The sequence below is a fragment of the Danio rerio genome, chromosome 19 (assembly GCF_049306965.1).
Source record: "Danio rerio strain Tuebingen ecotype United States chromosome 19, GRCz12tu, whole genome shotgun sequence".
NCBI lineage: Eukaryota > Metazoa > Chordata > Actinopteri > Cypriniformes > Danionidae > Danio > Danio rerio.
In genome coordinates this window covers 8,355,497-8,383,379 of record NC_133194.1, presented here as the reverse complement: position 1 = coordinate 8,383,379, position 27,883 = coordinate 8,355,497, and the positions used below count along the sequence as shown (strand labels likewise).

At 36.9% G+C, this 27,883-nt stretch overlaps 2 protein-coding genes across 10 annotated transcripts in view; one reads left to right on the top strand and one right to left on the bottom strand.

Moving 5' to 3' along the window:
- Positions 1 to 18,545, top strand: part of oxr1b (oxidation resistance 1b) — a 97,891-nt gene extending 79,346 nt beyond the window's left edge. The window contains exons 8-14 of one of the 5 annotated variants that reach the window (NM_001045203.1): positions 15 to 183; positions 8,975 to 9,055; positions 13,632 to 13,763; positions 14,038 to 14,190; positions 15,908 to 16,003; positions 16,619 to 16,692; positions 17,078 to 18,545. In NM_001045203.1, coding sequence (NP_001038668.1) covers positions 15 to 183; positions 8,975 to 9,055; positions 13,632 to 13,763; positions 14,038 to 14,190; positions 15,908 to 16,003; positions 16,619 to 16,692; positions 17,078 to 17,213 — 841 coding nt within the window. In that variant the 3' untranslated portion in view covers positions 17,214 to 18,545. Of the gene's footprint in view, positions 1 to 14; positions 2,560 to 6,717; positions 7,128 to 8,974; positions 9,056 to 13,631; positions 13,764 to 14,037; positions 14,191 to 15,907; positions 16,004 to 16,618; positions 16,693 to 17,077 lie in introns of those variants that run through there. The other 4 variants (XM_005159458.5, XM_073931031.1, XM_005159459.5 and 1 more) reach the window with 4 other exon arrangements.
- On the bottom strand, positions 1,619 to 27,835 carry sqleb (squalene epoxidase b). Of its 5 annotated transcripts, none has more exons than XM_073931457.1 (13): positions 27,637 to 27,822; positions 27,226 to 27,437; positions 26,981 to 27,152; positions 26,800 to 26,896; positions 24,755 to 24,868; positions 24,487 to 24,658; positions 23,883 to 23,978; positions 22,012 to 22,154; positions 21,795 to 21,891; positions 20,761 to 20,848; positions 20,597 to 20,678; positions 6,414 to 6,502; positions 1,619 to 2,196 (listed from the first exon to the last, which is right to left on the bottom strand). In XM_073931457.1, the coding sequence occupies exons 1-13, from the start codon at positions 27,732 to 27,734 to the stop codon at positions 2,016 to 2,018; spliced, it is 1,641 nt and encodes a 546-aa protein (XP_073787558.1). In that variant the 5' UTR covers positions 27,735 to 27,822; the 3' UTR covers positions 1,619 to 2,015. The 5 variants fall into 5 exon arrangements, with proteins under 5 accessions (XP_073787558.1, XP_073787559.1, XP_017207816.4 ...); XM_073931458.1 differs by having other exon boundaries at positions 27,226 to 27,442; positions 27,637 to 27,789; XM_017352327.4 differs by lacking the exon at positions 1,619 to 2,196 and adding an exon at positions 4,862 to 5,448 and having other exon boundaries at positions 27,226 to 27,442; positions 27,637 to 27,799.
- Between the last annotated feature and the right edge of the window lie 48 nt (positions 27,836 to 27,883).

The window sequence follows — 27,883 nt, the reverse complement described above, 5'->3', positions numbered from 1 at the left end:
TGTTTTTCCTGTAGGTCAGATCACCTATTTGGCTTCTTTGTCCAGTGGACCCCTGATGTGTATGGAGAGGGGTTTGGGGGACTGACACGCGAGCCTGGATTTGTAGTAGTTAAAAAGAACCAGGATGCTGAAAGTGGAGAACAAGATAAACCAGTACCTGACATCACATTCAAGGACTGGGAGGTATGAACAACACCTACTGAGATAAGCAAGCCCTCACTACCAAAAAAAATTAATACTACAACCACAATCCTGGAAAAAAAAAGGGATTTTGTAAAAGTTATTACGCTGAATCTGTGATTTGTTGATGCTCTTCAACTTAAATTAGACCTAAATTCTTTTCATGATTCTCATGATTTTGGCACAAAATAATAAACCATGAAACATCTTTTTTGTAAAGGCTCCTTTTGTAGCATTTCAAAAAGAAAAAAATTAAGTGAAAACTCTCAGTATGTTAATTCTGAAATGATGGGGGTTTTCGTTTCAGAATGGGAGATATGACAAACCTGATACTTGTAGAATAAGGGGCCGTTCACACAAACTGTTCTGAGCTGTTCTGAAAGCACAAACTCAGAGTAAGTCAAGTCAGAGTTGATTGAACTAACTTAGTTTAGCTGTTCTGAAAGCACAAACACAGAATAAGTCGAGTCAAAGTCGATTGAACCAACTCAGTTTAGCTGTTCTGAAAGCTCAAACTCAGAATAAGTCGAGTCAGAGTTGATTGAGCTAATTCAGTTTTGCTGTTCTGAAACCACAAACTCAAAGTCGAGTCAGAGCTGATTGAATTAACTCAGTTTTGCTGTTCTGAAACCACAAACTCAGAGTAAGACAAGTCAGAGTTGATTGAACTAACTCAGTTTAGCTGTTCTGAAGCCACAAACTCAAAGTCAAGTAAGAGCTGATTGAACTAACTCGGTTTTGCTGTTCTGAAACCACAAACTCAGAGTAAGTCAAGTCAGAGCTGATTGAACTAACTCGGTTTTGCTGTTCTGAAACCACAAACTCAGAGTAAGTCGAGTCAGAGTTGATTGAAGTAACTCAGTTTTGCTGCTCTGAAACCACAAACTCAGAGTAAGTCAAGTCAGAGTTGATTGAACTTACTCGGTTTTGCTGTTCTGAAACCACAAACTCAGAGTAAGTCAAGTCAGAGTTGATTGAACTTACTCGGTTTTGCTGTTATGAAACCACAAACTCAGAGTAAGTCAAGTCAGAGTTGATTGAAGTAACTCAGTTTTGCTGCTCTGAAACCACAAACTCAGAGTAAGTCGAGTCAGAGCTGATTGAACTAATTCAGTTTTGCTGTTCTGAAACCACAAACTCAAAGTCGAGTCAGAGCTGATTGAACTAACTCAGTTTTGCTGCTCTGAAACCACAAACTCAGAGTAAGTCAAGTCTAAAAAAAGAGTTAGTTGAACCTCCCTACTGAAACCAGCCCCAGTTCACCTTGCTTTTTGTGGACTGTTTCAGATTAATTTATTTGTAAATTTTATAACCTTTTCTCTTTTATTTTGTCCCTATGAAATGTGGTGCGGCCATTGAAATCCAAATGTGTTTACATTTACACAATGCAATTTATTTGGTCAGTGAAAATCTTTTTTTTTTTTTTTGTTCTTTTGTTAATTACACTAAATTTACAGAGATTTAACAAAATCACAGATGCAAATTTGTATTGCATTTTACAAAAAACAAACACTTAGCCTAAAGTACATTATGCATTCTCATGCTACTAACTGATATTTAATTGACCACGATTTGAAAATTGATTGTTAGTGATGTTAGTTCATGCATATGTTTATTTAATTGAATTAAATGTGCGTGTCTTTGAGAACTAGGCTGATGTTTTTGTTGTGATGGTGTTGTCATAGACATGTGATCATGATTATGCTTATGTGATGTTTATGTTCTCTCCCGAACACACGAGTCTGTTATTCACAGCAGTGCTGGAGAGTGTGTCTGTTTGTTTGTGTGTGTTTGTTTTCTTTCACAGTTCACATGTCCTCTTCAGCTACTTCACACTAACATTTAAGTATGAATGCATGCTTGTTCATCCTCAATGTCCATGCAGTATCTCGTTCCAGTGTCCTATTTTCATAATAACGACATCTTTTCTCCCTCGAAGGATGTGATGAATTGGTATGTAATGTCCTTTCATTGTAATCTGTGTTTGGCTTGGCTGTTGCTGTATTAAGTGTTCGTCTGCAAAAGGACACAATCATTTCATCATCCCTCTACAGCCTCTTATAGACTCCAGTGAGCAAGGCCATCTGACTGATAAGTGTGGATTATGCTTTGTATTGTTTTACAGTCGTTGATGATAAGTGTAAACACTCCGTGAAGAAGATAAAGAAACCATTATAGTTAACTGCACAGTAGTTAAGAGAGTTATTAATATATTCCTGTGATCAAACTATTTATTTGCATGTACTGTTGTGGAGTATAGAAGGCATGCTATACTTTTATTAATGTGCTGCTAATATCATATAGATAATATTACTGGTGATGTTATGATCTGCTTTATGTTAAAGCTTGTGCTAATTAAAATGATACTTATTTAACTATTTAAAATGTATTCATTTTATAATTTTGTTTTAAATTCATTCCTTCTTTGATTCTCAGGATGATATTTGCAAGTCTAAATAAAATTGTATTTAGACACTTTTTATTAAATTAAAATGATACAATTTTCCCTGTGTTTACTTGCATGACCCAGATTTACACACTCACCGGCCACTTTATTAGGTACACCTGATTAGTACCGGGTTGGATCCCTTTTGCCTTCAGAAGTGCCTTAATCCTTTGTGGCATAGATTTAACTAGGTAATGGAAATATTCCTCAGAGATTTTGGTCCATTTTGACATAAGAGCATCATGCAGTTGCTGCAGATTTGTCGGCTGCACATCCATGATGCAAATCTCCCATCACGTCCCTAATGTGCTTTATTGGATTGAAATCTGGTGACTGTGAAGGCCATTTGAGTACAGTGAACTCATTGTCATGTTCAAGAAATCAGTCTAAAATAATTCACGCTTTATGACATGACGCGCTATCCTGCTGGAAGTAGGCATCAGAAGATGGGTACACTGTGGTTATAAAGGGATGGACATGGTCAGCAACAATACTCAGGTAGGCTCAATTTGTAATAATGGGCCCAAAGAAAGTGCCCAAGAAAATATCCCCCACACCCTTACACCACCACCACCAGCCTGAACCGTTGATACAAGGCTGGATGAATCCATGCTTTCATGTTGTTGATGCCAAATTCTGACCCGACCATCCAAATGTCGCAGCAGAAACTGAGACTCATCAGACAAGACAGTGTTTTTGCAATCTTCTATTGTCCATTTTTGGTGAGCCTGTGCAAACTGTAGCCTCAGTTACCTGTTCTTAGCTGACAGGTGTGGCACCTGGTGTGGCCTTCTGCTGCTGTATTATATCTGTCTCAAGGTTGGATGTGTTGTGCTTCAGAGATGCTCTTCTGCAGAACTCAGTTGTAACAAGTGGTTATTTGAATCACTCTTGCCTTTCTATCAGCTCAAACCAGTCTGGCCATTCTCCTCTGACATCAACAAGGCATTTGTGCCCACAGGCATTTGCGCTCACTGGATATTTTCTCTTTTTCTGACCATTTTCTGTAAACCCTAAAGATGGTTGTGTGTGAAAATCCCAGTAGATCAGCAGTTTCTGAAATACTTAGACCACCCCGTCTGACACCAACAACCATGCCACGTTCAAAGTCACTTAAATCTCCTTTCTTCCCCATTCTGATGCTCAGTTTGAACTGCAGCAGATCGTCTTGACCATGTCTACATGCCTAAATGCATTGAGTCGCTGTGGTGTGAAATTTACGTTAATGAGCAGTTGGACAGATGTACCTAATAAAGTGGCCGCTGAGTGTATTAAATAAGGTCATCTGATTGTGCACATTATTATTAACTTCAAAATAACCGTTTGAATTTATTTATATTAACTATCATAATCTTATTTTCCTCTTTTTAAAATTTTTAATTAAGAAGTTTATTCAGGCTATGTAAATGTGCATGTTGTTAATATAATCTTACAGATAAATATGTGACTTTTTACATTATAAAATATCACTTAAGCCAGTTTTGTTTTGAATACGTTAATTATTAGGCTATGTGAATGTGCATGTTCATATATAAAGTCTTCCAGGTAGCTATCTGGCTATTTTATAAAACAAGACAATTTTTGGTCATATTTGTTTTAATAAATTCCTGTTTTTATTTTTTACATTTCTATTTGTTTGAATATTTTTGGGGCTCTCAGCAGAATATATTCTATGCTACATAAATGTGCAAATATATTCATAATACATTAGGCTTGGGCGGTATCCAAATTTTGATACCGTCAAACCGCCTCCATATTTTACCCCGGTATCCGGTATTACCGGCGTAATAAAAAAAAATTATGACCTAAGGCTCAGACAGCGTCACCAAACTGTTGGCTTAAGCCTAAACCATTCAGAAACTGAATACATTCTATGCGACCTTAGGCTCGCGGTCAGGGGGAGAGAGAGAGAGAGAGAGAGAGAGAGAGAGAGAGAGAGAGAGAGAGAGAGAGAGAGCAAAGCGACGCACAGCACCTCTCTCTCTCTCCCTTTTACACATATACACACACACACACACATCTCTCCCGCGATTTATTCAGAAATTTACTCCCACACCGTAAGAAATCTGGCCGGCTTCCGCGGAACAGCAGTTATACCCGATAGGTCCCGAGTCCGACAGGTACATTTTGATTACAGCTTTATACAGCCCAAACCCGTTCACAGCCTACATTAAAATGTGCTCATGCACACAGCTCTAATGCATTTTTTTCAAGAATGAGTCATTTATATGTTTTAACATCATTTATTCGTAACAAGCGTAGACTATAGGCCACTTGAAAGTTGGAACAAAGAAATAAAATAAGTCCTACAGCTGTAACATCGTAACATCTCAGCACTCTATAGGTCTAGGTACATGCACTTAGCCTTTAAATTAGCCTACACACCAATGAAAAGTAATCTTGCTTAACAAATCAAATTAAAATAAACTCTAAATGATGACGGGTATTTTGGCAATAACGAAATTAAGATAAAGGCTCTGCAAGATGTGTTTCTCCACTTCTCTTCACAATCTGGCATTAGGGCGGCGGTGAAGCTCAATAATAAAAGAATAATGTCACCATTAGTCTGTATACTCTGTCTACATTATGATTATATGGTTTAATTAATATTTATTTAAATTTTAAAAACCCTTTACTCACCAAGATTAGGCTACGTGTGTTTGTGGAGGAACATTATTAAATCCACTGGCTTTAGCGCAGTCTCTCACTCATGGTGCGTCCAGCAGCTGAACACCCTTTCCTGCTGCTACAGGTCGAGATGCAGAGTTCTGATCCGGCTGATTTTGCAAGTTTTTTGGTAGGATTGTTTGTTCATCTTCTACCTGTCAGGAACATGCATTTAATTTTTCATGACAGCAGTTTCACTTTAGCGAGTGGCCTCGTCATTTTACCTGTCAGCTTGCGGTTTAGGGCTCTACCGTAATACGCAGTGTATGAGCGACCGCGAAATACCTGCGGCTGGAATAACCGCTCCTTCTGAGCTAGTGACTGACTTGACCGCCGTCAAAATTCTCTTTTTTTTACTACTTCGTCATCATTTGTTTCACCTTTGCATGGATGGATTTTAATGCAGGGATTTGGATTTTTTCGGGTCTCGCCGGGTTCGGTCAAAGATCTTTAGCTCTAATGCAGACCTCTCGTTCATATTAACCACGTCTCCCTTCTGTTCAGTCAAAACTCCCAAACTGCAGGACACTTTGAAGCGCGACTCGTCACGTCACCTCTTCCCCTCCCTCTCCCCCTTCTCTCCCTCCCTCTCCCCTTCCTTTCCCTCTCTCCTCCACACTGTCCCGTGATGACAACCACACATACGTTTTTGTAGGCATTAAATAAAGGATATTTAATATTTTATGACGGTATAACGGTATTGAAACTGACACCGTTGCTATTTTTAGATCCCGCGGTATACCATAATACCGTAATACCGCCCAAGCCTATAATACATCCATATTGTTAACAATTTTTAAGAAATGTCCCCGTTTTTATTTTCATTTCTATTTTAACCTTTTCATTGTTTATATTTTCCTTTCTTGGTCTCCCAAGGGGACAGTTTCTAGGCTATTCAAATGTTTATTTATAACATCTTCCAGACAGCCTCTATTTTTTTAATAATAAAATATGACTCCAGCCCTGTGCCTCCTCTTATCTGGGCTGGCCAGAGGGAAGGCCACATGAGTTCATGCTTTTCTGTTGCCCTGCCATCCTATTGGTCCCTGTGGGATATAAACATGCAAAGCTTCTAGTTCCCTTCTTAAAGTGTCTGAGACTTTATATTGGATACACACACCTGCATATCTCGAAGCATCTGCAGAAGTCATGTTTTTCTCCAGGAGAATTAAGGAGAGATGGCAGCTGACGCCCAAATACAGCTTTGACCTGGTAAAAAAAAGACATGTGCCCTGTGGATATAATGTTTGTGTGTGGCTGAGTGACTTGTACTTAAGTGCACTTGACATGAAGAATGTGGTTATATTTACAGCAGCTGGGGCTTTCTAGGTTTGGTCTATAGACTGTAAAATCTAGACACTTGTTTTTGCAGAAGTCTAGTGTTGTTATATCAGGAATACAGTTGGGTTCTGTGTAGTATGAACTAGCTAGTATATCATGACGTGCATGCCGTTTGTTTGGGTGCAGCTTTGAGCTTTTTGTAGGTTGGTTTACCACATAAAAGGAAGCCTCCTCTTTTAAAGTTTTGTATTTGTTCTAGCGGAGTGATATTGAACGGAATTCGGTCGCGCTGTTTTGTTAAATGCTAATATATCGTTAACTTGACGCTTTTATGGCGCGAAATGTTTGTAAACAGATCGCAGGTCAGCGCCGCGTTGTTTTTCTCTTCAGTCTAGACCTCCTCGGTGTTTCATAAGAAAAGCTCCTTAAAACACTTCTTTTTGTGGTGAAAATATAAATGTATGTTAAGAACTTTGGAGATAAATGCGCAAATACATGCTATGACGGAGATGGGCGTTTGGATATGTCTGGGTGGGCAAATGAGGAGTTCTGGGTAATGTAGTTTTTATAATACAATATAAAAACGTAAGTGATAATTTCGACATGTATAATGTGTAAACATCTTGCTGGCAAATGGATAAATTCCAGTGGTTTGTAGGATATTTAATATTTATAATTGAAGAGTTTATATGCAGAGTCATTAAACGCAGTCTGAAATCTAAAATGAGCATTTTCACAGACTACTGTGTGTTGATTCGGTAATTTCACAATTATGGCGATTATTATGTCCTTTTTTTGCCTTTAAAGCATAGACTGTAAAGCTTTAAAGTGAAATATCGGAACATTAAAACAAGAAGCTGAGAAAAATGCTCCGTTTGTAAGATTTCTGATGGTATTTCAGATCTGCATCTATTCAGTTATTATTTTGAGACTTCTCTATGATCCTTAAAAGTGTAGTTCACCCCAAAAAAGAAAAGTTCCTCACTATTTACTCACCCTTAAAAGACTTCTTGAAATATTTTCCTTTGAGTTTAACAGAAAAAAAAAATCTTAGAGGTTTGAAACAAGTAGAGGGTGAGTAAATGATGACAGAATGTTAACTTTTGTGTGAGCCATACCCTCATATACTGTCTTTTATGTCAGTATGATTCTTCTTGTAAATAAGCTTGACAAATTTTTATTTGACAAAAAAATTTTTTTTTTATCTTAAATTAACATTTAATTTCAAATAAAATAAGCCTATTGTAATTTCTCAAATACTGATTTTCAGTTCCTCTATTTAAAAACTAAAGACTTTTTTGCTGCTTGTTTAAACCACAAATGTAAACTTAGTTGAAACCACACAATGGGCTATATGCACACAGACTTTTATTTTTCAGCCAGTCAGCCCAAGAGCTTCCGGTTTCCGTTACAAAATTGTCAGGTTTAAAATCTGGTTTATTTAAAAATCTGATATCTTCACTGCTTGCGAGATATACGATATGAAGTGGGGCTCAGATCGGACAAGAAGCACTCCATTAAATTCCATTTCCCCCTGCCATGTCTTTAAAATATGACCCCAGTATTTTCAATGGAATTTCTGCAACTGTCTTTCATCTCGTTTTATGCTTGAACAACTAATTGCATGCTTAACTAAATGTACTGTTTAATACTGTAAAAACATCCTTGTCAAACTGAAAATAGTCACGTTAAGCTTTCACCAGAAGTTTATCGTTGGCTTTAAAACTCTAGCTGTGCATGAAGCCCATTCTTTTGTGTTTTTTTTTTTTTGGTCAACTTAATTGTTTTAAGTTCAATCTACCTAAATTTATAATAACGATAAAGTTAACTTAATTGATTGTGTTAGGACAGCATGAAGGAATTGTGTGGAACTTTCGCATTTTTTAAATTGAGGGTTAGACAGACGGCCTTTCATGCAATACTGCGAAAATCTTCAACTTTCATGAAAAACTGTGTTGTTTGTTGCTTTGAGACGTGGCAGCTGGTGCGGGGAGGTTTTTGCAGATGTCTTTTCGTGACGCATGATCTGTCTTTGAGACTGTGCTGTTTGATCTCGTCAGGTGAATCTTGTTAAATTAAGCTGATTCAAGGCACATGAGACTCTGCACTTCTGATGTGAACACATGGCTCAGTGCAGACCTTCCCAGTCATTTTATTTTTTTATTTATATACATATCAACTTCAGTTTTTATTTTATTTTAAACTTCTCATTTAAGTTTTTATAGCTAAATGTTTTAAATTTACTAACCATTCCTCCCTTCTTGAACTGATCCCTTGCATCTCCAAATTGATCCGTTCTAGCAGAAGAGGAGTTTTGACTGCATATCTTCTGTCCCTTATTAATTCTTTGATGTCAGGCAGTTTCTCATGCAACACCACTATATTCTGTCTGTGCATTAGGTAGTTTCTGTGGCCGAGTACTACCGGCGGATAGATGCGCTAAACAGCGAGGACCTGCGCTCGCTCTGCAAACGTCTTCAGGTGCCACATGCTCAGATCCACATCACAAAGGCCACGTCATGTCTGTTGATTAAGGGGCAGGAGGAACATGACTATCAGACAGAGAATTTGAGATATATATTTAAAAAAATAAGACAATCCTACTGTTCAGTCTCAAACAGAATGCATTACAGACCGAATTACAGCATTTGTTCCCCTAGATCAGCAGATCAGACTGGCCTTTATGAAGTGTGAATAATAAAACTGGCCCTGAGCTGCTGAAATACTGCCATTGTTATTTGAAATGACACTTAAGGCTTATAGAATTACTGCAGTAGTACTGAAATTGAGTATCTGTCAACTGTCATTTTCAACCAGATGACAAGATGAGTTGTACTGTGTATGAGGAAGCGTCGAATGAAATGAAACAAATACATTTTTATAGGAAGCAATTAGTCACAAGCTGTTCCCCAGAGCCTCTTCTAGAAGCGTTTGATTAAATACTAAGAATCTGATGGAAAAGTTGTTGCATTTGACTGCAGTGCTTGTTTTGACTTCAGACAGCAATCATCACACTTATGAAGTCAACATGAAATTGCAATTAACCTGACTTGCTTTATTAGGACTCTTTATTTCAAATCGCCATATTATCCTATTTTAAAGATGTTCCCCTACAACAACAAACCTCTTATTTCTTCTAATATACATTACAGTGTCAGCTTTCCTCATCGTTAACCTGATTTCACCAAGTGGGACATGTTCCTGGATTAACATCTATGTTGATCCTGGGCCAACATTCCAATCATAATTAAATGATACGGATACTTTACAGTCTTACAGTTAGGTTTATGCACTTGAATGTTATCCACCTATTATTCTCCCTGATTTAGGGAATAATTTACAGTTATGGTTGGGGTTACGGGTAGGGAATAGGTATGGACTTCATTTTAGAACAAAAATGATGTTCCAGGATCAACATAGATGTTAGTCTTGGATTGCATAGTACTTGGCAAAATCACGACATGCTTGACATGTCAGAATATTGACTTGTCTTCTCGACATGTCGACAAACCACACTAAACTCTTCACTGCATCAGCTACAATTGCTACTTTTGAGTTTAAAATTGTTTATTAGCATCAGTGAAAACTATTAGCCGGCATTATATGCAAATTTATTACAATCCTACATGGGTTTATGCAAAAGACAGGGGTATCACTTTATTTTGATCATCACTTTAACGCAGCGTGTCTCAACCACATTCCTAGAGGACCACCAGCACTGCATGTTTTGGATTTCTACTTTGTCTTTGGGTAACACCCATTACAGGTCTTTCAGTCTCTGCTAATGAGCTCATGATCTGAATCAGGTGTGTTTGGTTAAAAAGAGATGGAAAATGTGCAGAGCTGGTGGTCCTCCAGGAATGTGGTGGAGAAACACTGCTTTAACGCATTTTGTTGAAATTAAGTTACATTGCATTTAAATGCCAACTAATTTTCATTGGATTATAAATAGACTATTAGGTTGGGGTTAGGGTTAGTGTAAGTTGACATGTACTTGCAAAGTTTCTTATAGTCTGTTCAAAGTGTGTAAGGAGCAGTATCAGCAGATATTAAGCAGACAGTCTACTGATACTGAAGTAATTGGCATGTAGTTGCAAAATGTTGTCACCAAAATGTGTTATATGGACTATTGAAATAAAGTCTTACCAAGACGGGATTTAATAACTAATTGTATTTAACAGTTAAGAATCTGTTCTGAACTTTTTTTAGAGACAATTAAAATAAACATAAAAAAATGTCTTTGAAACTTGAACAATCTGAATAATACAGACTACATAAATCCAAATCTTCAGCATACGTAGTCATTCACACAGAACCTGTTTTTTCCATTCCAATGCTTTACTTTTCATTGGTTTTCCATGTAAACGTGTGTAAACATTACACTCATGTCTCGCGTCTTTTCAATTGCTTTGCACGAGCATAGTTTTTTAAGGTGCTACATCACAAAGAATTGCAATTTTTAAATGCAGTGCTGGTCATTAATGTCAGTTTCAAAGCAGTGGACCAATCAGAAGGCGTGGCACTTCTGTCATTTCTGTTAAGACGTTGGCATGACAGCAGTTTATTTAAAACCATTTTGTTCTTGATTGTTTTTTTAAAAAATGCCTCCACTGCCATTTTGCTGTCACATAAAACAGTCGTCATGCCAACTTACTACAGTAAACAGAAAGTTGGAATGCTTGTCCCACCTCCAAGTTCTTCTAGTTGGTCCACTGCTTTGAAACTAAGATTGATTCAAAAGTTGAAACATGTCTTAAATATGTGACGCTTATTTGCTTCAAAAGACTCAAGACATGAGTATAATAGCATGTGCACATTCATCAAGAGTGTGTTTACATAGAAAAAGAAAACGAAAAAAGTAATTGAAATTGAAGCACATTTTGTGTGAATGACCCATAAGGCCACCTGAAAATGTTAAATTAATTTCATGTTGACTTTGAAAGGAAAAACCATTCCTGAAAGTGTCCTGATGAGGTCTCACTAACCCTATTACATGCAAACATAATGAACATGCAAACATCCAAGAGTATTTTCCTTAATACATTGTTCAAAATATACAGAAACCCCCACAAATAACTCTCAATCTGATATTTGTGGATTGTCAATTTTTATCATGCGGTGCTTGGATATTTGCCTTGGTTTGCATTGCTCTTGGCGAACGACCCTGTTTTCCTGCTAACATCTACTCCTGTGTTTAACTACAGTTACACTTTTCATACCTTTAACCTGTATTATAAGCCTTCCCGAATTAAGACTCCTTGGTAGATTTCCCTGCCAATCCTCGCTCATCTCCATCCATCATTGTTTCCCTGTCTACATCAGTGGTGTTGTACTGATGTAGAAGCACACATTGCCAGATTTAAAGCCTGATTCCGTTGAGCGGATGAATGTGTGTCGCTGTCAGCTTCATTCCTCATGTCTTGCTGTTATGTCCTGTAGTTTGACTTTCTCCTTTATTGAGCTGTATTGTTCACAATGGCCTCTGTGGAAGGACGTGGTACTATTTCAAAATTTTACAGATGTTCTCTTACCTTGAGAGGACAGCTTAAATTGAATATTTTTAATGACTCTGATTAATGTCATTTAATTTATCTGATCACAGACAGACAGACAGATGGATAAATATACAGATAGACAGACAGATGGATAGAAGGATAGATAGACGAATCAGAAGAATAGATTTATAGATATGATGGTTGGATAGATGGACAGACAGGCAGTCTGATGGATGGAAGAACAGATAGACAGACAGACAAGTAGATAGATAGATAGATAGATAGATAGATGGATGGATGGATGGATGGATGGATGGATGGATGGATGGATAGATAGATAGATGGACAGACAGACAGGCAGTCTCATGGATGGAACAATTGATAGACAGACAGACAGACAAGTAGATATATTGACAGATAGATAGATAGATAGATAGATAGATAGATGGATGGATGGATGGATGGATGGATGGATGGATGGATGGACAGACAGGCAGTCTCATGGATGGAACAATTGATAGACAGACAGACAAGTAGATATATTGACAGATAGATAGATAGATAGATAGATAGATAGATAGATGGATAGATGGATAGATGGATAAATGGATAAATATACAGACAGATAAAAGGATGGATAGACAGACAGATAGAAGGATGGATAGACAGGGAGTCATATAGATGGACAGACAGACAGACAGTCTGGATATTGGTTGGATGGATAGATAGATGGACAGACAGGCAGTCTCATGGATGGAACAATTGATAGACAGATAGACAGATAGATAGATAGATAGATAGATAGATAGATAGATAGATAGATAGATAGATAGATAGATAGATAGATAGATAGATAGATAGATAGATAGATAGATGGATACATATACAGACAGATAAAAGGATGGATAGACAGACAGATAGAAGGATGGATAGACAGGGAGTCATATAGATGGACAGACAGTCTGGATATTGGTTGGATGGATAAACAGAAAGACAGACAAACAGAAAGACAAATGGGTTGATAGAACAACCGACAGAAAGATACACAGCTGAATGGATAGACAGACAGACACATAGATGAATAAATATATAGATAGACAAACAGATAGAATGATGGATGGATATACAGATAGAATCAGATTGATAGATGGATAGATAGGCGGTCAGGATGGTTTAATAGACGGAGCTGGATAGATAGTTAAATGGACAGATGAATTGATAGACAATCAGATGGCTCGACGAACAGATGGACAGACAAATAGATGGATAGATGGACAGACAGATAGATAGATAAAAAGACAGATGGATAGACAAACAAAACAGACAATGATAGACCGATGGATTGACTCGGAAAGAGATAGATAGTTAAAAGAACAAAATACCAAACAGACAGAGTAGTAGACTAATCCAATCTGTTGCCAAAATGAGGTCAATATACAGTAGACCCATTTAAATGTTTGAACCATCTACACTGTCCTTTCAACGCAAGACTGCATTCGTGAGATTTTGAGAAACTCGCTGTAGGGTTTATATTTACCAACCCTTTTCATTCTTTTACTCAGATCACAACCAAGGAAGAGGTGAACTCCAAACTGATGGTGAAGAGCGACCCTGAGCCCGAAACTTTCAGACCCAATCTCACCGAGCCCAGTGTCCTGCTGCAGCCCGAGCACATTGAGAAGGCAAGTTATACTGTAATATCAATATGCTGACCTCATCGTTTAACTCTGATAGCCTCTTAGAGCAAGAAAACCCTGCTTCGTCCTCAGGCCAGCTCTGCTGGGACTCCTGTGGCATTTCTATTGTCTGTCTGTGGCATTTCCGCAGTATAATTGGCTCCCGGAGGCTTTTATTTTTCGTGTGCCTTTACTTTAAAGTTGCTATACCTCATTCTGATTGTTTGAGGCCATATCTATATTCAATTCTAACCTGTAACCCCCCCCCCCCCCCCCCCCCCCCAATCCTCAGCTGGCCAAGCATCTGCCCCCCAGGACCATCGGCTACCCCTGGTCCCTGGCTTTCAGCACATCCAAACACGGCATGAGCATGAAGAGCCTGTATCGTGCCATGCAGAGCCAGGACTCTCCGGTGCTCATGGTCATCAAGGACAGCGATGGACAGGTGCGACTAATCCTTCTGGGTTTGAAGTTTAGAAATTTTAGAAGAAATCACAGAGCTCTCTTATCCTCCATTGACAGCAACTGTTACAGGATGTTGAAAGTACTCAGCAGTCACACAACGTTAATTTTAGGTTAGAGTTAGGTTGTGACGTCGGGTGACCAAAATTCAATGTCTAGCCAGCGTTAAAGGACAATGTTATTTTGATGTCAAATGCTGTTGATATTTGGTTGATTTTGAGGTTGTGTTGGAAAAGTGTCCAAAATCCAACATCCAAGCAACATCTTAAACTAAGTGACGTCATACTGGCGTCAAATACTGACATTTGTTTGTCAGGTATGGCAACCAAAATCCAACATCTGATAGACGTCATATTGGCAATGTCCACACAATGTGAAGCTGTAACATCATTAAATGTTGATATTTGGTTGGCTTTAGGTTGGACGTTGGACATTGATCTGATGGTGGGTTCTGACGTCAACCCGATTTTCATTTTCAAACAAAATTGAACATCTCCATGACTTTGGGGTACAGTGCCAATCTTGTTGACGTCCAGTGTCTACTGGGTAGTGATGGGTTGTTTGCATCATTTTGAACAAATCTTTTAGGTGACTTAAGAACGATGAGTCCTCTCAGGGAGTAATCTGTTCATTGGCGCATGTGCACTTTTCTGCTGGTAGAAGGTGTGCACTTTTCTGGGGTAGAAGATTAGTTCCTTTTTCGAGCCTTCTATCAGGTTTGAATCGTTCGTTCATCACTTGAAAAAGCCAATCATATGCAGTCAGCGTATTTAGAAATTATTCCATCTGTTCATTTCTTGAGTCTTTGGTTTTGAGTCATCTTTTTACATGCTCTCACGTGATGAAGGAAAGGCTCAAATGGTGAATCAATCACGGGTCCTTTTGGCTCAGACTGTGTGCTTTGGTTAAGCTTTAATTGGACTGTCAGTGTCACATAAACGAGTGACTCAATCATGGACAAAAGTGCCAGGTAAACAATGAATGATTATTTTCTCTTTCCTATGGCATACTAGTTAAGGATTGTGTGTAGTGTGATCAATATTTGGGCTGGTTGTATGTTGCATCTCAGTAAAATAATCCCAACTTACCATTACTAGGAAAGTCCAGGAAAGGAAATAAAGACATTGTCAAAACATGTCATGTGACTTCAGTGGTTCAACTGTAATCCTACTAAGCTTCAATTTGTATGTGGCAAAAAAATGAAAGAATAACCTTGTTTGCCTATATCTTGTCTGTCGGATCAGTTAGTCATGATGTTAACTTAATACAGGCATTATAATGTATTGCAATAGAGTCAGCAGCACAACAATTAAATGCTGTTTTGCCTGTAGTAAATGAGCACCCTAATTTAACATGGAATATATAGGCATTGTTGATTTTACAGTTTTTTTTTTTTTGGTGCACAAAAGTGTTCTTGGAGCTTCAAATGATTACATTAGAAAAACTGAAGTCACATGGACTGTTTTTATAATGTTTTTGGTTTCTTTTATGGAAATAAAGTAGTCAGAGAACTCTTAGATTTCATCTAAAATATCTTAATTAGTGTTCTGAATGGTCTCAAGGGAGGTGAGAGAAATGAGAGTGAGTAACTAATAATAGAATTTTCATTTTTGGGTGAACTAACCCTTTAAGTTTTGCATTGTTATTGATGGGGCTTTTTGTATAAAATATTCAAACTATTTTTGTCTATTTTTATATAGATGTTTGGAGCACTCGCTTCACAGCCATTCAAAGTCAGCGACGGCTTCTATGGCACTGGAGAGACGTTTGTTTTTACCTTCTATCCAGAGTTTGAGGTGGGAATACTTGTCATTGTCATGTCATTTAAGAGCATGTATTTATTCCAAATTTTTTAAACGAATATAAAAATGCACATCTACTTTTTTAGTATTTTGTGCAAAAATTGTATTTTTAATTGCACAAAATTAAGATTGTTTTTATTTAACATATGGAATCTAATGAATAATTCTACATAAATAATAATTAAATTGTGTAAACTCCAGTTTGTTGTTGAAATGTAGAAAATAGATAAATAATAAATAATAGTACTAAATTGGGGTATTTGTTCAGTATATATGCACGCTGGAATGAAATGAAAGATGAAGATTGGGTTGTTGGTTTTTATTTTTGTCTACCTATATATACTGTATATGTGTGTGTGTGTGTGTGTGTGTGTGTGTGTGTGTGTGTGTGTGTGTGTGTGTGTGTGTGTGTGTGTGTGTGTGTGTGTGTGTGTGTGTGTGTGTGTGTGTGTGTGTGTGTGTGTACATGTGTATATATGTGTATATATATATATATATATATATATATATATATATATATATATATATATATATATATATATATATATATATATATTGCCTGTTCCTGGCTTGGCTTTTAACATAGTTCAACAACTTGATCCTTTCCAGGTATTCAAATGGACTGGTGACAACATGTTCTTCATCAAAGGAGATATGGATTCCTTAGCTGTTGGTGGCGGAGGGTGTGTAAAATGAAAATCTCCTCATATACGCAAGTCATGATTTGGCCAAGTATGATGCAATCCTGTATTAACATTTAAGTTGATCCTGGACATCATATTTGTTGGAAAATGATTAAACCCGACCATAACCGTAAATTATTCCCTAAATCAGAAAGGAATAACATTTGGATAACAGTCATGTAGAACTGATAAACCTAACCGAAAGCCTAAACTTAACATTAACTGTAAACATGTCCCTTAGTTCCGATTGGCTGATTGGAATGTTGTCCCAGGATCAACATAGATGTTAGTCCAGGAACATGTCCTGCTTGGTGAAATCAGGTTACACTTCAATAATCACATTCACATATAACGTCTAAAGTCATTTGTAATTTTCTCCTTTTAGTGGTGAATTTGGCCTGTGGTTGGACGGCGATCTCTATCACGGCAGAACTCACTCATGTAAGACCTTCGGAAACCCAATGCTCTCCAAAACAGAGGACTTCTTTGTGCAGGACATCGAAATATGGGCATTTGAATAACACACACCTCATGGGACCCCAGTGTAAGATAAACTGGGGGCACACTACTAAACCCCCCATAACTGATTGTACACACTCCACTTGGCTCCTAAGAAGCCCTGATACACAAAATGCACAGCAGTGTACATTTGCACTTCATTTCTGGACGTGGTCAGCATGGGTGGGCGATCTTGACCAAAAACGAAAGGTTCATGTGTGAATTAAGAACAAGTTTTTAACCCATTTGCTGCCTGAGGTCTTCAAGTCTTGAGGATAAGGAAGTGCACAAATGGTTATCCAGAATGTTTCCAAATGTAGCTCCAGAGTTTTCCGAGAGCAAAACGTCGGGATTTCTTCGTCACCTGTAGCGTTGCGTCTGTTTTTAAGCACTTTAAGTATCTAACCTCAAAATCCCTGTTATTAAAACGTCCAATCAGTGCGCTAACACAGGCTCTATATAATCAAAAGCCACATCTTTTAATGTAATTCTCAGTACCGTGTTGCTGTATTTTAAAAAATGTGGCGTAACATGCGAAATTAACGTGTGGTGCTCTTTAATTTCAATTTGCTTTCCCGTAAGTCCTTCGTTTTGTCTGGGAGTGCAGTAGTTACGCCTGGAGATATGTATAAAAAGCCATTTTGGATGGAATAAATATATATATACATATATAAATACATATAGCAATTATATATTTATACCTTTATTAGTGTACCGTGTACATAACTACTTCCCCGTATTGCTGTTAAGTGTGACAGTGGTCTGGTGCGCGCTACTGTCCTTGACTTACTTTTTTCCTTGTAAATTTGTTCCAATAAATACAATTTCTATATGCACATGACGGCATAAATGCTAATCTAAAGTGAACAGGGAGTAACCGATCCTTTGAGATTGGTTTTTCATGTCAACTGTAGCCTAGTAGCCGTATATAAGGTGACCCGGGCTGATGAAATGGCAAGTCTCCAGGGTTTACAGACGGCTGATATCATCAATGAGGAGGAGATGCACAAAGAGGCACGCCGACAAGTTCTTGAAGAAAATCAGTGGCTGTTTTAGCAGTATTCTGACTTGATGTTGAAGCCGAGAGAGATGCCAGCTGAAAGCGTGCCCAAACATTTGACCCGACTGTGTGCGTCTGTTGTCGGAGCAGGCGTCGTGTGGGGAAGTTCTGATGTTCTCCGCATGATGTGAGATCTTGGAGCGCAAGGAATCGGACCTCCCTCTGGGTCCACCTGCACATTCCTGATCTTCCAGTATTCGGTGGAAGCTCCAAGAAATGTCATTAGTTCCCTTGAAGGATCATAACAGACCATGTATCCATGTATTTATCACAATAAAGTCTATGTAAGAATGGCCGTTTGGTGGCTTTGTGTTTTGAGAGTGTGTTTATGCAGTAATGTAGGTTTGCATGCAGAATCGGGTTGAAATAGGTAGAAAATTTGACGCCTGACCAACAGAAAACCGCTTCATTACAGTGCTTTATGCAATCATTTATGCTATTATCAAATATTTTTATTAGTCTCTTCATATTTCCCAGCAGTTACCAAAGAGTCCTGCTAATTTATCTATGACCAATAGAAATCTGACTGAAGATGACCTACTAGCTATATACTTATAATATTTATTGTACACTATTAACAATGAATCATTTTTTTGCCTATAAAATTTAGTCAGAATGTCACAATTGTGAGCATTTCCCGATGTGCTTTGTTCCAATAGAGCTTGCAAATTGCCAGTAGACCAATAGAAACCTGCTTGGTTTTAATAAGTCTTCTGTGTGAGTGGTGCTTGGTGTTTTATTACACTATTTCAGCCACAATTTTGTTTATACACACACACACACACGTGTGTGTGTGTGTGTGTGTGTGTGTGTGTGTGTGTGTGTGTGTGTGTATATATACATATGTATGTGTATATATATATATATATATATATATATATATATATATATATATATATATATATATATATATATATATATATATATATATATATATATGTATGTATATATGTATGTATATATATGTATATATACGTACGTGTGTGTGTGTGTTATGATCATACTAAAATAAACAGAAATTAACAGGTAATCAATATTTTTCTGAGCAAATAAAAAAAAAATTAATTGTGCAAACATTCAGGCTTAATGACTAAAAACCTCAGCAGAAATTCTAATTCAAATTGGCTGTAGTCATTTTCCTGTCATTAGTATTTATTTTCAGTTCTTGGTTCAGCTAACAGCACAAGATATTAAAGACCCCATCTGATTGGTCAGATTTCAGTGATTTACCGCTGGCTGATTCGGGCCGTAATTTTTGATAGGCCTCCTACATTGTTGCAAACGAAAGTGAAACTCAGGGTTGGGTTGCGAACGAAATTGAAGTGAAATATAGACAATATATTGATATTTTTCTATACATTGTGCAGCCCTCGTTTAGAAGTGGGGTTTGGGGCCAGGCCTTATTTGAAAATCATAGGTTTTCATACTAATGAAATCGTTAAATACATCATTAAAAAAATATAGTTCGCTTTCTTTGTGAGATTGGGCTGGCCACACTTCGCCACACTGACCAAAAGAGGGATTCTTAGTATGAAAAACTTCTGGGTAAAAGTTTTCATGGATAGTTATACTATTATGACTGAAAACCTTGGCAATGGTTGTCATTTGGCTCTATAGTCTTTCGTCATTAGTATTTATTTTCAGCTTTAAATTCACCTAACAGCACCTATTGAAGAGATGGGGATAAAGATAGTAAATGTCCCATCTGATTGGTCAGATTTGGATAAACATTAGCACAAAAACGCTTGGCACATAAAACTGATTTAATTTAAAATTGTGATATGGATATTGCATTTGCCATACTGATATCATAATAACAACGTCTTTCCAATATATTGTGCAGCCCTAATTTAAAGGGAGGGGTTTGGGGCCTTCTTTTAAAAATCGTAAATCTTCATACAAATTAATGTTAAATGTTTGGTGTCCTTAAGAGATTGGTCTTGTTGGTCATGTTGCCACACTGACCAAAAGAGAGATTCTCCGTTTGAAAGAAATTTCTGAGAAAAAGGTTTCACGGATAGTTATACTTTTTCACATTTCCACCCTCAATTATCTGTGAATATGAGCACATTTAAACCAAGCAGACAGATAATAGTCAAGAGACTTCATTTTATATGATTTGAACGCCAATAAAGCATAATCATCTGTGGTATATACACTAGTGATATAGTTTTACATTTAATACATATTTTTACATTAGCTATCAAATAACATTTATTTTGAAGGTTTAACATGTCTATAAATGGGGTATTTAAATTCTGAACAGATGAGAGGGAATATAACCATAAATGCTCGATAGAGAATGCTCAGGCTCCTCAACAGCGCTCCTGCTTTGTCCTGTCTTACCTCTGCCTTCATGTTCAAGTAAACTGCATAGAATACAACGCCAATGAAGTGACCAATCAGAGTCAAGGGGCGGGGCTTCAACCTAATGATCAACACACTATCTTTTTAGTAATATATGCATACAACAATTACATTTATTTGATTATTGATGTGTATATACTCACACAGAAAGCAGTCCAACTGGTCCAGAAACACACTGCCCTCCTAACTGAAAATAACACAGGCAGGCTCTTCGAAGATACAGAATTGAATCTGTTAAAGGAGATAAAAAAGTCTGATTTAAATCATCGTTAAATGTTTATGGAGTTACATTCAGGCCGAGTACTTGAAGAGGAAGATTTAATTTTTGGTGAAGAGCGCCCTCTGGTGGATAACTAAAGGGACATTCACTCAAAAAATGAACACTAACTCACTATTTACTCCGCCTTAAGTTTTCCAAACCTTTGTGTTTCTGTTCAACACAAAAGAGTTACTTTGAAACATGGTGAAAACCTGTAATCATTGACTTCCGTAGTGGGAACAACAAATACTATGGAGGTCAATGGTTACAGGTTTTCAACATGTTTTAGAATGTCTTCTTTTGTGTAAAACGTTAGAAAGAAACGCATTAAGGTTTGGAACAAGGAAAGGATGAGTAAATAATGACATTATGTAAATTTTTGAGTGAACTATTCCTTTAAGCTGTCTATTGAACTCACAAGGAGATATTTGAAGAAAGCTGAAAGCTAGTATCCATAGTATTTTTTCCTACCATGGAAGTCAGTAGTTACCGGTTTTCAACATTCTTTAAAATATCTTCTTTTGTGTTCAACAGAAGAAAGAATTCCATTAAGGTTTAAAACAAGTAAAGGATTATTCCGTAATTCCGGATTATTCCGTAAATGATGACATTTATTTTTTTGGTGTGAACTGTCCCTTTAAGTGGTTCCAAACCGGTTTGAAATATTTTTTTCTATTAAACACTCAATGGCATATTTTAAAGAAAGCTGGAAGCAAGTAGCCATGTTTTTCCTACCATGGAAGTCAATGGTTACTGGTTTCCAACATTCTTCAAAATATCTTCTTTTGTGTTCAGCAGAAAATTAAAACATTTGAAGGAATCAAAACTGTGACAAATGTAATTTTGGGGTGAACTATCCCTTCAAATTTGAACATTTTATCATCGAAATGTTGTAAGTATTTTGTTTTGTGAACTCACCGTCTTGTGACGCAAACAGTTCATGCAGTGTCTGTGCTAGAATGTCCACCACAAACGAATGAGAAAGCTTACGCTCCCAGTCGAATGTCTTTTTAGCCTGTGGATGCAAACTCTCATTATTAAAAACAATTGTATTAATGAAAGAAGAAAGAATATTGTTTTTTATGTATAATTGTATACTCCAGAATTCTGTTGATCTATTTAGAATCCTCTTAACCTTCGATAATGCTGTATGGTCAGTGAGATCTGGAATATGGTGAAGCAGACGTCTCCAAATCCTGACGTCATTCAGCGCTACGCTCATCCCTCCGCCAGTTAAAGGATGCCTCATGTTATAAGCATCTCCGAGAAGCAAGACTCCTGACACAGAGGACAGATTGCTTTTAATATCATTTGTAGTGGTAATGTTCTATACTGAATAACAATAAAAAAACATGCAATTGTATTCAAAGTGCTTGTTCTGCCATCATTTATTCACCTTCATGTTATTTGAAAGCCACTAGAAATTTGATCATCTTCAAAACACAAAAGATCATATTTTTTTTAACAAATTAGTCTTCATTGAAATTCTGTTCACCTGGAACTGTAACATTCTGACAAAAATGTGAAAAAATGACATCTAAATTAATTGAGTGTTTAATTCAATTATTTGTTCACATTATATCATGAACAGATTTAAAGGGATAGTTCACCCACAAATTGAAATTCCTCTTATTAAAAGTCTTCATCCTCCACTTGTTCCAACCCCATGTTTGGGTTTCTTTCTTCTGTTCAACACAAATGAAGATATACTAAAGAATGTTGTGACAAAGTGGCTTTCTTCATATTGTTGGTTCCTGCTATGAGTGTCTGCTTTTTCTAAACATTCTTCAATTTTTAGTTTATGTTAAAATTAGGAATTAATAAATGTTTATACCACTTGAATGTGAGTAAATTGTGAGAATAATTTACATTTGTGTGTGAACTATCCTGTTAACTGATGCTTTTATGCAAATAAGTAGGCATAAAACAATGTTTACAGCTTTCAGATTTAGTCATAGAAGCTGAAACATGCTGGCCTGAGATAGAACCAATAAGATTCATTCTTGCGCGTCAAGCAGGTATGCTTGAGTTTGATTGGTTGCTGATGTTGCTATGGGAATAAAACCCAAAATAAAGCTGTTCAACTTTGATTGTGGTTCTTCAGAAAATCTGGATTAATCTTAGTTTTATTCTTTGATCTCTTTGTAAATGTTTTGAAAATTGGAGTCAGTAGATGTTCTATAGAGGAACAGAATATTTCCTCTTACATTAACAATATCTTATATTTGATTATCTTGGCATACACTGATCATTTAGGTCAATGAACTGTGATACAGAAATTGTTATTGTTATTGTTGACAAGATCATGTAATCTAATCAAATATATATACAGTTGAAGTCAGAATTATTAGCCCCCTTTTGATTTTTTTTCCAAATGATGTTTAACAGAGCAAGGAAATTTTCACAGTGTGTCTGATAATATTTTTTCTTCTGGAGAAAGTCTTTTTTGTTTTATTTCCGCTAGAATAAAAGCAGTTTTTAATTGAAAAAAAAAACAATTTTGGGGCAAAATTATTAGCCCCTTTAAGCTAATTTTTTTTAATAGTCTACAGAACAAATCATCATTATACAATAACTTGCTTAATTACCCTAACCTGCCTAGTTCACCTTAATAACCTAGTTAAGCCTTTAAATGTCACTTTAAACTGTACAGAAGTGTCTTGAAAAATATCAAGAAAAACATGATTTACTGTCATCATGGCAAAGATAAATTAAATTGTTTATTAGAAATAGGTTTCTTAAACTATTATGCTTAGAAATGTGCTGAAACAATCTTCCCTCGGTTAAACAGAAATTTGGGAAATAAACAGGCGCTAATAAGTCAAGGGGGCTAATAATTCTGACTTCAACTATATATATACATATGTATATAAGCAACAGGTTTACTCTCTTTTAGACGTATAGTTGACCCAAAAAAAAATCTGTCTTCATTTAGTCTTAATAATTTTTTCAGACTATAATGAGCAACTGACATTGCTGGATCTCTACCATATACTGAGCATTTACCTGGTTTACTGACAGGTGATGAGGGCAGGAAACTTGCTGGCATGGATTTCAGACGGTTATTTTGTACAGCCAACAAAAATGGCTCCTTCAAGTGATCTATTAGGAAAACACAAACAAGTTTTAAGACTTGTGGGTTACTACAACTATGTGATATAGGGCATTACACTCAAATAAAATAATGTTTGCTGCTCGTTCAAACTACTTATTTAAAATGAGCTGATACAACACAATTCTGGAGAGTTTTGGGGGAAAAACTAAATTGTTTTATGTTTAATTTTCATAAATGTGTTACTTTCACTTAGGATGACATGAATGAACTGTGTGAAACTGTGTTCCTCACAAATCTATTTGTGTAGAGACAACATGATGGAATTAGGTTACCTTATTCATTATTACAAATGTAAGTGGATTGAACATAAAACAATTAGGTTGTCCCAAATAAAACCTTAATAATTGTGTTGTTGCAGCTCATTCTAAATAAGCAGTTTGAACACATTATTTTCTGGCAGAATGTGTAACATTGCAAAGATTTTATCAATTCCTCGCAGCTTTTCATCAACATAACGTATAACCTGACTGAGGTCTGTGATGTTTATTTTCTGACCTGGCAGTTTTGGGTGGATCTCCTCAGTCATGTATTGTTTGAGGTTTTTGGGCAGACGTCCCTGTATGTCCACTAGCACACGTGTGTCAGTAGAGGAGATCTGGTAGATCAGAAGCGGCCCGTGACAGCTCAGAACCAGCTCTGCATAGTTGGGCTTAAGCTGAGGAGAATTCTGATGAGACAAAGCAAAGCAAGAAAGGCAGGGTTTACATGTGAATCACAATTTAAAGTAAAATGATTTATTAGTATGTTCAAATAATGTGTAAACCTTCATTATGCAGCCTACAAAGTTGGAACAGACTTGAACAGTTTCTGAGCTCAAACTCTTTCTGAAGTTTGAAAAACATCCATCCGCCACCACTGTTAGAGGAGCGTGTAACCTCTGCAACACATAGCCCATGCGTAAGTACAGTATGTGAAGCATGCTCTTTCTGACATCTGTGAGATTTGGCTATAAAAATGTTTGCATTTGCTGAATAAAATCCACTGCTTAGTTCTTGAATTATTTTGGGGTGTTTTGGTCAGTCTTTTGAAATATGTTGTTTTTTTTATCCTTTGATAATCATTTGTAGGCGAGGCAGTGGCGCAGTGTGTAGTGCTATGCCTCAAAACAGGAAGGTCGCTGGTTCAAACCTCGGCTCAGTTGGCATTTCTGTATGGAGTTTGCATGTTCTCCCTGCCTTCGCGTGGGTTTCCTCCGGGTGCTCCGGTTTCCCCCACAGTCCAAAGACATGCGGTACAGGTGAATTGGGTAGGCTAAATTGTCCGTAGTGTATGAGTGTGTGTGTGGATGTTTGACAAGGATGGGTTGCGGCTGGAAGGTCACCCGCTGCGTAAAAACTTGCTGGATAAGTTGGCGGTTCATTCCGCTGTGGCGACCCCGGATTAATAAAGGGACTAAGCCGACAAGAAAATGAATGAATGATAATCATTTGTGGTTTTAATGTGAAGGCATCATGAAAACTACCATCAATTCATACATTTCTGAACCAGATAACAATTCTTTTCTGAACTTTTAACCTTTTTTTCAGAAGCATTTTTCACAAAAATTGGGAACTTTTGAAATTTTACAACTTTATTTTGATAAGATGATGCAATCTAATATATTTAAACACTATAAAAGTCCTTAGTTATGGTTAGTCATGGAAGCTCAAGCATACTAGCATGAGACATAAGTACCAATGAGGTTCATTCTTGTGTGTCAAGAAGTTATGATTGAATTGAATTGGTCGCTCATGTTGATATGTGAATAAAAATACAAAATAAATCTGTTTATTACTGATTGTGTTGCTTCAGAAGGCCTGGATTCATTTAGATTCATTCTGTGACCTCTTTGTGAATGTCATAAAAATTTGAGTCAGTATATGTTCAATAGAGGGACAGAATCTTTCAGATTACATTAACATTTCTTGATTTATATTTGATCATCATAAGGTAAACTGACCACTTATGTCAATGTACTGTAACACAGACTATTTTACACTATTTTGATGAGTTCATGATACACAGTAAAAAGCGATTATTAGTTACTTTACTTTTCTAACCTGTAACGGTTTACTTAATTTGTATAGCTATGCACAAAGTTTGGTTACAAACCATTAGTTACATTAAAGTCAACAGGGTTACTCATTTTAGAGGGATAGTTCACCTAAAATCGAGCATTTCCAGTTGTCACAGACCTGTTTGAGTTTCTTTTTTTCAAGTTAAACACAAAAGAAGTGATTTAGAAAAATGTTGGAAACCTGTAACTATTGACTTCCATAGTATTTGTGTTTCCTACTATGGAAGTCAATGTTTTCTTCAGTTTGAACTGAAAAAAAAAAGATTTTGAACAACTTGAGGGTGTGCAAGCAGTGAGTAATGTATTGGTCACACTTTACAATAAGGTTGTGTTAGTTAATCTTAGTTCATGCATTTACTAACATGAACAGACAATGAACAATACATTTATTACAGCATTTGTTCATGTCAGATAACGTTAGTTCATGATAATACATTTATTCATTGTTGGTTCATGTTAACTCGCTGTGCAATAGCTAATGTCAACAAGTATGAATTTGGATTTTATCAATGCATCGTTAATGTTAAATTATGATTAATAAATGGTTTGAAAGTTGTGTTGTTTATAAATAGTTCAAGTTAAATACATGAACTAATAAAACCTTATGATAAAGTGTGACCAATGTAACAACTATCCAAGTAAAGTCAAATGATTGCTTTTTAGTATAGAATTTGACATTTTTTTATTAGGCAGCATTAGACATTTTGTGTTAATCTTTTTTTAGCTATAAACATGATCTTTTTTTGACTAACCTGTATTTTCCCAGAATCCTTATCCTTGTACTGGACTCCTTTAACACAGCCATTTTCTTCTTCAAGATATGTCACCGTGCCTTCAATGAACCTCACACTCAAAAAATACCAGGTAAATATGTCATTTAAAATGCATAATTACAAAAATATGAATTTTGAACACACCATGTGTTTGTGGTACTTTGGCTCTGCCAGTGCAGCTCTGCGCAGCCCCATGATGAAGCGGCCATGATGGAAAGCTCTTCCACACTGATCCTGATCTTCAGAGTAAGGAATCTCCACAACCATCCTGCTTTCAGTGTCATGGATGATATAACCATTCACAATCTGTGCATTCAACCCCTCTACCGACTCTATAGGAAAGAGGGATCATGGCTCAGAATGGAAACTGAAGCATGGTGACTGGATGATCAAAAAGAAACTCACTCTCCAGGCCTAATTCTATGAGTGCACGATATCCACCAGGTTGAAGCAGTTCACCAACTATTCTGTCCGGCTCTCTCAGACTCCTCTCAATCACTGTAACCTTTCGTCCATCTTGACCAAGAACTGATGCCAGTGAGGAGCCCAAAACCCCGGCCCCTACAATGATGACATCAGGGACATCTGGAGCATCAACATCTCCTGAGCTGGAGGTGCTGTTCTGTGCATAGGTAAGAATAAATACATCTTGGTCTGTAAATATAAAAGATAATGTATAAAAAGTATTCAATTAAAATCAATTATAAGCCTACTATGGTTAGGGGAACTTTCTGACGGTAAGACAGACCAAACGTCTAAATGTAGGTCACTGTCAAGCACCATTAATGAACACACAGAATCACTCAAAAGTCATACCTTAAAATGTCGTGAACTTGAGATGAGCATGGACATTTTATGAGCATAATCATAGACGTTGCTGCACCTGTATCGATGGAGTGTTGAAAGCATGTCATTTATTTACCGAGGGATGTGAGCTGACCTCCACTGTCTGACAGAACATTACATGACGAGCTTAGAGAGTCAGATAACTCCGCCCACTCCGTCAGCCATCCAATCGCATCACTGTACGGTTAGATCAGAGACTTGCGCCCAGCTGACTGGA